Source organism: Brienomyrus brachyistius, chromosome 9, assembly GCF_023856365.1.
Source record: "Brienomyrus brachyistius isolate T26 chromosome 9, BBRACH_0.4, whole genome shotgun sequence".
NCBI lineage: Eukaryota > Metazoa > Chordata > Actinopteri > Osteoglossiformes > Mormyridae > Brienomyrus > Brienomyrus brachyistius.
In genome coordinates, this window is record NC_064541.1 from 23876576 (window position 1) to 23892019 (window position 15444).

General features: G+C 39.8%; 1 protein-coding gene across 3 annotated transcripts in view; it reads right to left on the reverse strand.

Annotated features, from left to right (window-relative positions):
• Positions 1 to 15444, reverse strand: part of adgrb1a (adhesion G protein-coupled receptor B1a) — a 90867-nt gene that overhangs the window by 16409 nt on the left and 59014 nt on the right. For all 3 annotated transcript variants that reach the window (XM_049026070.1, XM_049026067.1, XM_049026068.1), the window contains exons 18-24: positions 13596 to 13716; positions 6429 to 6532; positions 5893 to 5995; positions 5621 to 5771; positions 5283 to 5352; positions 4888 to 4954; positions 4410 to 4495 (exon numbers count right to left, since the gene is read on the reverse strand). In XM_049026070.1, the coding sequence (XP_048882027.1) occupies positions 4410 to 4495; positions 4888 to 4954; positions 5283 to 5352; positions 5621 to 5771; positions 5893 to 5995; positions 6429 to 6532; positions 13596 to 13716 (702 nt within the window). The remainder of the gene's footprint in view (positions 1 to 4409; positions 4496 to 4887; positions 4955 to 5282; positions 5353 to 5620; positions 5772 to 5892; positions 5996 to 6428; positions 6533 to 13595; positions 13717 to 15444) is intronic.

The window sequence follows — 15444 nt, forward strand, 5'->3', positions numbered from 1 at the left end:
CGGTGCTCATTGCAAGAACAATAGATTTGAATGTATATTACTTTTTATTCCTAAATGCTTTTAAATCCCCATAGTTTTTCCTTTTACTTATGTATCATTTCACTGCAAAACTTTTACTTTTGCTATCATTTTGGTGTGGTATCTGTACTCTTATGTAAGTATGAAAATTTTGAAACTTTTTCTACCATTGACCAGTACAGGGCAAAAGGCTGGGATACCCCGCAGATGCAATGTCAGTCTATCGCAGGGCACATGCGCAATCATAATTTATGGGCAATTTAGAGACAGATTACATGGACTGCATGCCTTTGGACTATAGGAGAAAAGCAGAGCTCTAAAGGAAGCCTGCATAACACAGGGAGAGCATGCTGGCTGCTGGCAAAGAGAGCAGAGGCAAATTTCAAACCCCCGACACTGCAAGCCACTGACCAGCTGTCATCAGAACCATCCTCATCCTACACAGGTAAAAAACACACAAGCACAGTTCTTATATTCCTATCAATGTAGCGACTTTCCTCTCATTTCTACAAGCATAACCATAATCCTAACTATGACAACCTTACCCCCTACCCAGCCTTAACGTTAATCATAAGAAAGCAAACAAAATACTAGACTCGTGATTTTTTTTTTTTAAATATAAAATTGTAGTTTATATTGTGAGGAGCTGAAAAATGTCCCCACAAGCAAAACAGTAACATGTTTTACCACATTATGGGGACCTTTGGTGGCCACAATGTAGTAAACTCACTCTCTCTCTCTCTCTCTCTCTCTCTCTCTCACACACACACACACACGCATAGGTTTGTAATTATATTTTTGTGGGGACTTCATATCTATGGGAAAAACTCTAATCCCAACATGATGACTGTAACACCTACTCAGCCCTAACCTTAACCGTAGGGTTCATGTTCTAGAACACAGGACAGAGGGACGTCAGTCGCAAAGAGATACTAGGCCAAAATATAACGAAATATGAGACTTTTGGAATTTCCACTTTTTTGATTGCATTCACAGATGTTTGTGGGGACCTGAAAAATGGTCCCCACAACATCAAAATAATAGGTTTTATCATTGTGGGGGACATTTGGTCCCCACATTGTAATATAAACCTAATCCACACACACACAAACACACACAGATCTGGAAAAAATGTATGTGTATGGATGTATATATGTGTGTGTATGTATTTTTATATGCGTATATAAAGCATTATAAGTAAGCGTTTCTCTGCTAGGTCTGAATGCTGCTTCTCTATATGTGTCCCAGTTTTCGGGGTAATATCAGCCTCATTCTGCTGCCCATTCATCAGTACATAGTTACTAATCATTCCAATAATCCTGATAAAGTACTGTGTGTCAGTATACGTGTGTGTCTATCTGTGTTGGCCAGGGGTGTATACCGAGACACCCTGAATGAGTGATTTAGAATGATGGGAGATACAATGAGCCACCTAAAGAAAATGAAATATGGCAGTTCTTCCTCCTTATTTTCATTTGATAGCTACAAAGGGTCCCTCATTAATTCACAGATACCTGATCCTGTATGCTGAGCACATAGAGCATTCTATACAATGTTGGCCAGATACTGCAGAGCCTATGTAAAGGTTTGCTCCTTAAGAGTTTCGCAATGGTCGTTTAAGATTTAACAAAACATTTCAAGCACTGGAAAAGTAGAAATTTGAAAAGCATAATGGGATGCAAAGATGTGCTTAGTTCAGTGTTACACTTCAATGTAATTACTCTGCAGTCTCTGGTGTTGCACATGCCCGTTGCATGTATTAGAAAAAAAAAACATACTACTGCTTCTCTCATAGTGGCCAAATGTCTGAAAAAGTCACATCACCATACAGAAAGAAGAAATCTCTAAATGGGGAACCACACACGGTATATACTATAGACTGCTAGCCAATGGTGTGTGTTCATTCAAGGATTTCTTTTCGATTTATATATTACAATTAATAAGCAGCATATAGACATTAATATGAACATGCACTTAATGTTCTGTGAATGCATAATAGATGCATTTTGAATGTGCACTTAATGTAACTTTTTACCATTGTTTGTTATTAATATAAATAGTTGTCATGCCTTATTCATTGGAATTGTTATGAATGCAATGCTTTAAGACAATAAGATATTAATCTTATATGAATGCATTATAAATGCATTATGAAGGTGCACTGAATGTTCTATGAATTCATTCTGGAGCTGCATTTAATGTAAATCGTCACCAATACGGTGATGATTTTCTCAGTGCTTCAGATTACAGTCAGCCCCATTAGTGTCCTTTTCTTTCACCAGACTCTCCCCAAAATGTTCGCATCAATAAATCTATTTCAATACTTCCCATTCCTTGCAGTGGTTGAGTGAACACTACAATTGACCCACTGTGGCTACTTATGGATGTATTCTCTTTTAAGCGGTGGCAATTTTCTCCTCTTAATTAGAGGCCCAAATACACAGATGGGGGCTTTATTATACTGTTAAATAAATACCCCCACTCCATTTTCAGTATAATAACGAAGATAAGCAGTAGATTCTCCCTATAGACTTTCTTGTGGATCCTAAAATCCTGTCCAATGAGACAGTAACCTTATGAGTATTATAGTGCAGACTTGTCATTTTCAAGCTAATTTTGTTATTGTGTGATGTCTACTGACTATATTTCCTGACACAAATGTCATACATGGGTAGGGTCATTATTTGTGAAAACAAAAAGTATTTCAAAAAGAGTAATAAAAATTATAAACATTAACAGTATAATTAAACATAATTTCTGAAATAATTTTCCACAGCCGATTTATACTTATCAGAAAACAAGCAATAAAATCGGCTCATCCATTAAAGACACTGCTTATTTCTTAATCTTATGCAGCCTACATTAAGCTTAAATGAAATATGAGTGCAAAATGAGCAAGACAACTTCTGCTGGCCTGTATCTCATATGCATGCAATTTTGTTTTTTTTTCACATATCTGCCTTTTGGTTCTGCGCACACAAATGAGTAGACAGGTCATCACACAACTACTGCAAAATGAAAAGACCATCGTTGAGTGTAGAAAAACAGCAAGGCTGAATAAGCCTTACAAGTGTCATTAAAATTCAAGTAAAGCTAATCGTTAATTATTTGGGCAATATAGTTGTCTTCTCCATGGTTCTGATTTATATTCAGTTTAAAAGTCCTGATACTACTATTAGTTAGGGGAGAATTTATGATTTAAATCATTTTGAAGTTGTGTCACTATGACCAGTAAGAAGTGTCACTTATACTGGAGCAGGGAGATAATGGGAGGAACTTGGGCTTGTCCAATCCAGTTAAAGGGGCTCAGCCCCCACATACTGGGACCCTTGAACGATAGAGATTGTCGAGTGGATAAAGGGGATGCTGCAGACCTCCAACATAATGCTTCAGACAACATAGTTGGTAAGTAAGAGGAAGCACTGAGTGCTGAACATGTTGTTTACAGAAAACGACAGCAGAACAATATGATCTCATAATAACACTAATGCAAGAATGCCAGTCTGCAGGTGAAAGGGGCAAGAAAGTCAGGAAGAGAAAACATTTCCCAAAATTTATAACCAAAACTCAGGAGTGTTACACTTAGTAGTAACTAGAAATTATGGTTTTACCATGATTAAATGCAAACGTTCTCTTGAAAAATGTTGCTAATACGGTGCTGATAGATTTCAAAATGGCTGTCAATTTCGCTTCACGTTGTTCCTAGCCCCTTTCAACTAATAATACAAAAACTAAACAAAAGTCTAAAATAAAAACTGGTTTAAGAATTCACTTAGAATGAATAACAATTGCATCCATGGAAATGTGAAGCTTCGGCAGTACACAGAAACAGCATACACAGTAGAACATCAGCTGTGTAGCGTGAATGCAAATGAAGAACATGATGTAATGATGTGGCGTGCCTGGCTGGAACAATAAGCAGTGATCATTCTAACCTCGCCTGCATCTGTGTCTCTCTCAGATCCCAGCCCTCCCCCTGAATCCTGTCCTGCTCTTCGTAAAGCTTAGTTAATACTCTCGCTGTTGTATGAATGAAAAATGATCAGTTTAAAAGCCAATCCATATAAAGAAATATGGATATAGACCTAAGTTATACATATATATATATTTATATATATATATATATATATATATATATATATATATATATATTATATACTATATATATGTTGGGCCGAATGGCCTCCTCTCGTTGGTAAATACATACTGTACATGTAGTAAAGCCATGTAAAAGTATTATAAATAAATCTATCCAACATCAATAAAAAATATGTGAGGGAAAATAAAACTGCTTTGCTAAGTTAAATAAGCCAAGATGTCTCTGCCAAAATAATGAAGCAATGTCTATGTCGATGAATCCACCAATGGATGTATCTATTGATGCGGCATACCCTGCCCGCTCCTTCAGTTTCATATCAGTGATGCCATCTTTGGACACAAGTTTGTTAAAAACCAGAATCCCAATAACCATGTTAACCTGTTAAAGAGAAGAACAATAGTTTGAAGAAACAGGAAAAAACACAGATATAAATTTGTGCCTGTGATAGTTTTCCATGCTCTGTCACTTCTCAGACCAAACAATGTGGTGCAAAAAATTTTCTCATAACACAAGAAATTACTGGTATGTAATGACCTGCAGTTTACTTATAGTTTGTCTGGTGATGATTTAAGGGATGCCAAAATGGCATGTGCTCAGACACAGTATCTGCAGAGGTATTTTGACATGTATGTTACACACAGTAAGTCAGAGCAACAAGCACTATCAAATTATCAAATCAGGGCAGGTCTATACCTCAAAGACACTACCTTATCTTCTGCCAGTTTTTAAAACTAGAAAATTGGTATAAAATGAAGTAAAGAAAAAAATACCAGGACTACAGCAGCTGCTGGTCCCACAAACGCATAGAGGAGCCCTCCTTCCAGAGAAAGCCAGCAGCTGTGATAAACAGAGAGAAAACAGGGAAAAGCAGAACAGGTATTTGTAATTGTACCTTTTAAGATACAGAAATGGACATCCCAAAGGTTCAAACAGCATTAGTGTACCATGTATGGTATATAAATGTTCCTCAGAGTCAATTTCTGTACCTCAAAAGGTATAATTACCTACAACTTAGGGTACAATTGGCAGACCCTTGAGGGTACAGCCCCAGTGACAAGCAAAGGTACAAATTTTTACCCTTTTTTTCTGATAGTGTATTTTACTTCTGAGATTCTTTTCTTAGAGTCACAGAGGTTGGCAAAAATAGTTCAGGTTTGACACTTACTAGTTGAGTGTGCCATATCCCTTGGCCTTAGTGAAGCCCACAGACACAGCAACTACCAAAGCAGGCAAACCTGTGGATGGGGGAGATATCAACACTAGGGCTGGCAGCAAAACTAAGCAAAGGGAGAGTAGGAGGGGGGAGACTTGCTCAATTTAAAAAAAAAAAACAAAAGCAAAAAAGTTACGCAAGACAGCCAAGAAGAGAGGCAAGATCTGTCCAGAAAGAACACAGGTTTGTGCCTAGATCCAAGCAGGCATATGAAATAGATGAAGGGTGAGCTCAGCACTAAAGAGTGTGGAAGAAAGAAAGTTGGAAGAATCGCAAGGAGAATCACTCACCCCAGCCCAAGCACAGGAAACGCTTCCGGATTATTCTGTTTCGAAGACGTCCCATAACGGCCATGTAGGACTGCCATGCCTCTGTGAGCACCCAGCAGAAGGAGGACAGGAAGAAGAAGTGAAGAAAGGCAGCAACCAGTGTGCAGACCACCTGAGAGACGAAGAGAGAGAGTTAAGGAAAGGAGACAGCTAGAGGTTCAATTGCCAGCACTCAGGAATGGGAAGAGGGACGATGGGATTTGGAAAGAGCTAACTGCACGGCAGGGGTGTACCTTGTTCCGTGTTTGGGTCTGCCCAATCAGAATGAGGGCATTGGAGGAGATGATGGAGAGGCAGAAGTTGATCAGGATGACGGAGCGCTCAGAACGGATGTACCTGCAGGAGGAGGAGAATGCTATGTGGCACGAGCTATTCAACTTAAACTGAAGAAATGTTTGCTAAGTTAGTAGCTTCTGTATGGGTATAATTGCATTTATTTGTACTAAAGTAACTATCATAACTGTGCATCAAAAATAAGCAATGGAAAATGCCAGTAAAACCACTTCAAAAACCTAAACTGCCTCTCCATGTTTCTCAAAGGATAAACTAAAATGAAATACCACTTCCCTGTTGTATGAGTAAACATTGGCATGCAGCACTGTACTTACTATCTATATACAGTGGAGCAGTCTATAAGTCTATGAAGATTGTCACAGCCACCATTTCCTGGGTATCTCTTTTATTGACCTAGTGTAGGTTTTGCTGTCATTTTGAGTATTAATGTCACCCACTGCAGACTATCACGCCTCTATTGTCATTTGTCTTTTACCTCCAGACGGAAACATAAATGATGATTAGAAGCAGCAACGTCAGAGAGGAAACCCCACAGCCCACAATGAGCGTCACAGAGGGCACTAGCGTCTTGTCCATGTTCTGAAACACAGGACAAGGGGACGTCAGTTGCAAAAAAATACAAGACCAAGCATATATACACAAGCACAATATCCCGCAGTGTATAATAAAGTCACAATTACAAAAATAAATGCAATACAGAAGAAAAGTGAGTGGTATGTCAGTCTGTGCTTAACCTCAGATTCCCACAGTTAAATTACACCATTCTAATTATATTCCCCTCTCCATCCTGGACACACCTCTCCATCCTGAAGCAGTTCTTAGTTGGTTGTCATGGTGAGGTATTAAAACGGATAGAGCAGCAGGGCATCTGCCTGCAGCTCTAATTACCAATTAAAAATGCTTGCCTGCAATAACATGTTGTATGGATATATGTGCAATCACATGTTTGCATTACAGTTGGCAATACATTCATGAATAACCATTTTATGTGCATGTGTCTGTGCCACTGTTATTTGCTACTGGCATGTGCGTGCCTGTTATTATGTTAGCTGAGTGTGGATGATGATTACAATTGCAGGTGATCTTAAATTCTGTACCATGTCGGTCAAGCAGTACACCCCAACCCACTATCAGCCCCATCCATTCCAGGCAATCGGACAGATATTAACCATTCCTGCTGTCATGAAAAGTGGCTGCCCAGCAGGAGGCAGAAGGGGTGCCATCCTGTAGAGTCACTAGAGGGTGCAATGGGTAGGGGGGTACAAAAGGAGTAATGGTGACTTCACCATTAATGACAGGTTCCTTGCAGTGCCCTGCCCACCCATGCAGAGAAGATAATTGGCAAAAGTTTATAGTCTGTCTAGCACAGGTTTAATGCTTGTAATGGCCAACTTAATTAAATGCTTTTCATTAATATGAAATGCAATGAGTCCCTTTAAAACAAGGAAAATACCCAGAAGATGCATATTCCTCGCAGTTATTTTCCAGGAAAACTAGATGCTAGTACATGCTGCCCATACTGAAGTAAGGCTACGCTATGCTGGATATCCAACACTAATAAAAAGCTACCTATCACTACAAAGGGACCAAAAGTATTGAACATTCAGCAATACAGATTGAAATATGTATTAGTTCCTCATTTTAGTATCCCTGCACCTTCTAATAATTCCCTCCGGCCTGCCTGCACTTCTGTCTCTCCCTCCTTCCCTACTGCTGCACCATTGTCCATCGTGCCATCAGAAGCAGCCCCAGCACCTGCCTGCCAGCACCTGCCTGCCATCACCTGCCTGCCAGCACCTGCCTGCCAGCACCTGCCTGCCATCACCTGCCTGCCAGCACCTGCCTGCCATCACCTGCCTGCCAGCACCTGCCTGCCAGCACCTGCCTGCCAGCACCTGCTTGCCATCACCTGTCTGCCAGCACCTGTCTGCCATCACCTGCCTGCCAGCACCTGCCTGCCAGCACCTGCCTGCCAGCACCTGCTTGCCATCACCTGTCTGCCATCACCTGCTTGCCATCACCTGCTTGCCATCACCTGTCTGCCATCACCTGCTTGCCATCACCTGCCTGCCAGCACCTGCCTGCCAGCACCTGCCTGCCATCACCTGCCTGCCAGCACCTGCCTGCCATCACCTGCCTGCCCTCCACATTGAGACTCAAATCATAAAATTTGGACAGTGTAATTTAGGATTTTAGCCATTTTGTTCATTTGACTTCCTCTGCCAGCCCCTGGAGGTTGGGCTTCCCCTTTGAGTCTGGTTCCTCCCAAGGTTTCTTCTTTGTGTTGCCACTGTCACCCATGGCTTGCTCACTGGGGGCTTTGGGCAGGGATAATGTAAAGCATTTTGATACAACTTATTTTTGTGAAAATGCACCATACAAATATAATTCAATTTTGAATTTAACTGAATAATAATTATCGTGGTCAGTAACTGAACGCTATAGAGCCTATCCCAGGCAACATATTGCACAAGGCTGGTACACTGGTCCATTGCAGGTCACGCACACACACACAATCATACTTTAATGACAATTCAGAGACACTGATGAGCTTAAATGAATGCCTTGGACTGCAAGAAGAAATAGACCTACCCACTGGGCCACCATACCACTAAATTGATCGCCAAACTTTCTGCTTTTAAGAGGAATATTTTAATCCTCCCCAAAGCAACCAATGTCATTCTTTTCATCCATCTCCCAGCTGATTGCCTCAGCCCACAGTTCTTACCTCTGCACTTCTGTATGACTATATCTCTTCTAAACAAAATCGTTTCTAATTTGATTAAATTGCAGCTATTATGTTTCCAATTTGTCATGGCTTTATGTAAATACAAAAATACACATCACACTAACCCACAGTGTAACCTATAGACAAACTGTCATTTTTGGAATTATCTCATGTTACTAGCCAGTTTGGGAATTAACTCAGGCTGGTCTGCAAGTAATATCTCCGACATGAAATAATTAGATACTTTTCCTGTTTTAACAGTTTTACCGTTGTGGCCAAAAGGTTTGAGAATGACTCAAGTACTGGTTTTCACAAAGTCTGCTGCCTCGGTTTTTATGATGGCAATTTGCATTTACTGCAGAATGAAGTGTGATCAGGAGAATTTCAATTCTTTGCCATTAAAATGAGCTTAATCCCAAAAAAACAATTTCTGCTGCGTTTCAGCCCTACCACAAAAGGTCCTGCTGACATCATTTCAGTGATTCTCTTGTTAATGCAGGTGAGAACGTTGACGAGGACAAGGCTGGAGATCAGTCTGTTATGCCGATTGAGTTAGAATAGCAGAGTGGATGCTTTAATAGGAGGCTGGTGCTTAAAATCATTGTTCTTTCTCAGGTAACCATGGTTACCTTAAAGAAAACACGTGCAGATATCATTGCGTTGCACAAAAAGAGCTTCATAAGCAAGGATATTGCTGCTAGACTGCACCTAAATCAACTATTTATTGGATCATCAAGAACTTCAAGGACAGTTGTTGTGAAGAAGGCTTCATGCTGCCCAAGAAAGTGCAGTAAGTGCCAGGACTGTCTCCTAAAGTTGATTCAGCTGCAGGATCAGGGCACCACCAGTACACACCTTGCTCAGGAATGGCAGCAGGCAGGTGTGAGTGCATCTGCACACACAGTGAGGTGAAGACTTTTGGAGGATGGCCTGGTGTCAAGAAGGGCAACAAAGAAGCCATTTCTCCTCAAGGGAAACATCAAGGACAGACTGCTATTCTGCAAAAGGGACAGGGATCGGACTGCTGAGGACTGGGGTAAAGTCATTTTCTCTGATGAATCCCCTTTCTGATCGTTTGGGGAAAGAAACAAAGATTGTCCGGAGAAGAAAAGCTGAGTGCTGCCATCAGTCCTGTGTCATGCCAACAGCGTGGGGTTGCTTCTCAGCCAAGGGAGTGAGCTCACTCACAATTTTGCCTAAGAACACAGCCATGAATAAAGAATGTGACCAAAACATCCCCCGAAAGCAACTTTCCCCAATTCTCCAAAAACAGTTTGGTGACAAACAATTTCTTTTCCAACATGATGGAGCACCGTGCCATAAGGCAAAAGTGATAACTAAGTGGCTTGGGGAACAAAACGTCAACATTTTGGGTCCATGGGCAGTAAACTCACCAGACCTTAATTATATTGAGAACTTCTTGTCAAGACTCATGAGGCGGGTGGATAAATAAAAACCCACAAATTCTGACAAACTTCAAGCATTGATTATGCAAGAATTAGCTGCCATCAGTCAGAATTTGGCCCAGAAGTTGATTGCCAGAATTGCAGAGGTCTTGAAAAAGTAGGGCCAACACTGCAAATATTGACTCTTTGCATAAACTTAATGTAATTCTCAATAAAAGAGACATTGAGACATCGTTTTGACACATGAAATGCTTGTAATTATACTACAATATACCACAGAAACACTGTAAACGCTGAAGCAGTAAACGCTGTAAAAACTAATACTTGTATCTTTCTCAAAACTTTTGGTCAAGATTGTACTTATATTCAATCATCTAGATGCCTTTGTCCAAAACAGTATACAAATGTTGTAGATAATATACATTGCAAGTATGCAGCTGTCAGGGTCCCAAGCTCAGTAAAGGTGATGCTAAGGTGAACTTCCAGGCAATGACCAGATACAAGTGATTCTAGGGAACAAATTAGGTTTGTAAACCAATGGATGTCTATAAATAAAATCTCATGAACAGGACTTATTTTGCTGATTCTGTTTTGGTGTGGGGTCATTTCGTCATGTTAGGCCTTGGCACTGTTGGAGTCTGAATATCTATCATGAGGCCTGCTTGCCTGTGCCAAGATCCAACACACAGGAGCCTCCAGTCTGTTTGGTTTGGGATGAGGAGCATGGATTGGAGCGAACGCCCCCTGCCCACCCCTCTATTTTTGCCTTTCTACATATAAGCACCATAGAACAAGATTGCACTGCTACACGAGTCAGGGTATCCAACGCACTCCCTGGAGCACAGTCTGGTCCCCAGAGAATCAGCACTCATTGTGAGCTCAGCAGTGTAAGGATGTCTTTGCCTGTGCTTTTTGACAGATTCTGATGAGTAATTCTTACCAAAAACCTTATCTCTGGTAAGTGGAAAACAGCACCATGCTGAAGCTTATTGAAGATTCATTATTCTCATTTTTTTTCCACCCAAGCTAAGTCGCTTGTCAGTTATGCCACGAAAATCGCGGTTTGCTGGCAACTGGAAGCCTGTCTAACAAAGCTGTACCTTTGGGACTGCCTGAGCAGACCAGATAAGCATTCATCTGTCCTTGAGTGTCCAGACAGGAGAGGGGCCAGGAAGATACTGGCTGATCCACTGTGAAGAGGGCGGAGCCAAGACAGGAAGCTGAAGGTCAGCTGTGTCCATCTGTGCCTCCTCAGCAGTGTTTTAATACTTCATAGCGTGGAGCCTACATGTGAAATGACTGCAGTTTTTTTTTCTTTTCTTTTCTTTCTTTGGCAAAGTGGTATTAAATAAGTCCACACAGCGTGCCAAAAAACACTATTTGTAGCGTGGTGAGAGAGATAGGGTGAGGGAGGGTAAGTGAGAACATTTTGCTGTGCACCCAGGCAGCCTCCTCTAAACTGACCAGCCTCTTTGTTATTCTGTGGTTGTGCAAGACTAGCTACAGACAGTGATGTTGCCGGATGGGAAATTTACAAGCAAATTGGCATGAGTTACTGAAGGTATATGTGCTGTTGTGGCTTCCTGCTCCTCAGGAACATTCATAAAGGTTCTCAAGGGACCGAATGGGATTCTTTTATAAGCCCGGGGAAAAGTGAATTAGTCACACAAATATGTGCCAAGTAGTCTGAGGAGGAGATAAAGTGTTGCATAAAAACAGAACGAAAACCCAGAAAAAGCCAGAAACATTCAGATGATGTTGCCCGGAATGACTATAGGGTCCATGCGTCCATGTTCACTGTGGGGAGACGGTATTCTGGGACACTACCGTCCAGTGAATAGGGTGTTTGTTTCATAGCATACATTCAGTCTGTTTTAATGTATATAAATTCATCCTGCACTGGACTCCCCTTCCCTCCCTGCCTCCCTGTCTTGTAGGAGGAAAGCAATTTTCACCACCAAATGCATGGCAACTAGCAAACTTAAAGCAACATATATACACTGAAAAATTTTCAAGGCATGATTAGTATCTGATTCTCAACATCTTGCATTGAACTGCTTTCTTCCCCACTTCCCCAACACACACATAACACATGTTGGCATAGCTATCTAAATGGGGACCTTCAATTCATTCCTTTGGGAAAACCCCTAATCCCAATCATGACACACTTAACCTTTAGCCAACCCTAATCTTAACCATAAGTTACCAAACAAAATACAAGCCTTTTGGAATTTTTACTTTTTTGATTGCATTCACAGATCTTTTTGGGGACCTGAAAAATGATCCCCACAACATAAAAAACAGTTTTTTTTATTTATTACATTAGGACATTTGGTCCTCACAATGTAATATAAACCAAATCCACACACACACACACACACACACACACATACATTTATTTCAGCTGGTTGTGTTTGCTGCAGCACACACACACACACACACACAATCAAAAACATAAATATACAAAACATGGGTAAATTGCTTCTCTTTTGAGAGCTAAATCAAAGAAAAGAAGCTTATAGGAACATTTAATTTCTGCTAATGTTTTATCGTTGTTGGTCTACAGGCCACACAAAAGGTCTGTTTCAGCTTCTTCCGCAGCTTCTACAGCTCCAGGCTAGCCACTGTTGCCAGGGCAACTGATGAGCAAAATGCTTTATAGGGAGTTTCCGGGCTAAGAATAACTAATCTCTCTGAAGGAAATTTTAAACACCTTAAAAATCTGAAACCTATCACAGTTGAAACCATTACATGTTTCATTACAACTTAATTTCAAATGATCAATTTGTATTCATTAAATCGAATATTGTGCACCTCAAAGCACAATAATAGGATCTGAAAGTTTGATGCATTTCGTATCTGCAACATTTAAGAGACGTCTAATTTCTTTTTTTCAAAACGTCAAGAACCGAATTATTTCAGCATTGCACACGTGTAAAACCTTGCTTTGTGTGTGTTTCTATTCACGTAAATGAATACTATAACATAATATGTTTTATATATATATATATATATTTATATATATATATAATGTGTTAATATTTTAATATTATACTAATTATTATGGTTTTAAAACACCCCGTCGGCATTCGAGGATTTAATTTATACAATATATCAAACGGAGACGGAGTATGCTTACTAGAAAACACAAATTCGGTTAATACTTCTCTATTTCCACAAAAAACCGATAAAATAAATTTATAAAACAAACAAAAAATAATAATAGCAACTGTCCGCATTAGCAAGCGCAACGTTGCTTGGCTGCAGTAGATGAAACACGAAACGATGTTCCGCTATTTTCACGATCACACAATCCCCCGGCACAGTAATCGAGGTACCTCACTGCATGGCCGTACAGCGAGAGAGAGAGAGGAGGGAGCGTCACACGGATCTGTTGATACGGAATGACAATGACGTTTTTCTATGCTTTTTACATTACCATCACGAAAAATAAACATTTCGGATGCGTTTAGTCGTAGGAACAGAAACATGCAAGTGGTCGACTTACCATGTCGGGACGTGCTAAAATGGCGAAGGTGGAGAGCCTGTCACATATACATTTTGTTCTGAACGAATCGACGGGCACTGCTTTACAGCCTCGTGCAGACCAGGATCCAAGCAATGAAAATCTGCGAGGGGGAGAGAGAGGACAGCGGGATGTTAAAAAATAAAGAAAATTCCCTTCTTTCGATTGTACGCTGCATATGAGACAGCTCGTAAAAAAAGATGAAAACAGTGATGCGGGGAACCAGTGGCAGCACGCACTACAGGTTTCTACATGGCCAGGTGCTACAGAGTGCAATAGAAATGTGCAGTCAAAATTGCCCGTTTATTTTTTGCAGCGACAAAACAACTATAATAATCCATCTATCCATCGTTTTGTCATTTATCCTGCTCAAAGTCATAGGAAATGGCAGAAAATTATTATAGTATTATCATAACGGTTATTATTATTATTATTATTATTATTATTAGTAGTAGTAGTAGTAGTAGTAGTAGTATCATCATCAAGAACAATAATTATTATTACTGATCAAACTTATTGTTCAAACATGTCACCTGATTTTGTTAGATACTCCTAATAAAAAATCCCATCTTTTGTTCATACAGTAGCAACCTATAGAGGTTTATATTACATATGGTAAACAACAAGCTTTTTTAAAAACAAACATATGAGAAATCTCTCCAACATCGAACATGAATAACTGTTATAAAAAAAATGTCACATTAGCAAACCAAACCATGCAAAAGAATATAAAATACATGCAGGCCCAGACTTCTTTACATAGAACCTGTTGTGTTAAATAAGCAATGCTTGTGTGCATGAATGTCTTGACTATTAGTTTCTCCTTTCCATATGACTATTTATCTCACTATACTGTGATTCACAGCAATCGGAAAAAGGACTGATAGTAAAATCCTTCTGTGTGCCTTTTTACTGTTCTTAGTGTCCGTCAATTTTAAGATGGTTGAAGTAATGTAGATATATTGATGTCTTTGGGAAATCTGTCTGCTAAGTATCAAGTGATGCTTCACACTTGGTACCTTGGTATTATATTTGTAATTGTGCTGGATTCGGGCAAGCTGAGAGATGCTAAGGATACTGACCATATTGTGGCTGAGAGCACATAAGCAAAGATAGTATCTTTACTAAGTGTAATCCATTCATTGTCATAATGCAGTGAAACAAAATGCAGTATTCACATATTCCAATTTGTTCTCCCATACAGACACAGGTAAGGACAAAGACATTTATCCAATGCCTCTGGAGCTCTTGAGGTCTCCTTCAAGAGCCCAGCAGTGATAAAATTACTCTACCATCCATGCAATTCAAACCAGCATCCTTCCAGACACCAGCACAGATTTCTAACCCATAGAAACAATGTTGCACATTTAAAAAATAATTTTCTGTAGTTTTTAGTGTTACTTTAAACAACATGTAGTGTGTTGTCATACAAGGTATTAAACTGAGATAAATTCGACTATTGTATATATACTTCTAAACATTTAACATATAATATTGAAATATTAAGAAATATACAATATTCACATGTTCAAATATGAAATAATCAAAGATTATTTTTAGGCATGGAATGGGAATATATAGAAATGGATATATTATGGATAACTATTGATTGATAATGTCGATCTTAGCCTATCCTAGGAAACAGAGGACATAAGGCAGGGTGCAAACTGTAACCTGAATTATCTGTCTTTGAATAATCTGTGGAAACCTTTGTAAACCTTGGAAGAACATGCAATTACTGCATGGACTGGATGCAAGGCATCTGAGGCACAAAGACTCCCTGCTAAGTCAACATGCTGTCTTTCAAATGATTTGTTTTGAAACTATTTTA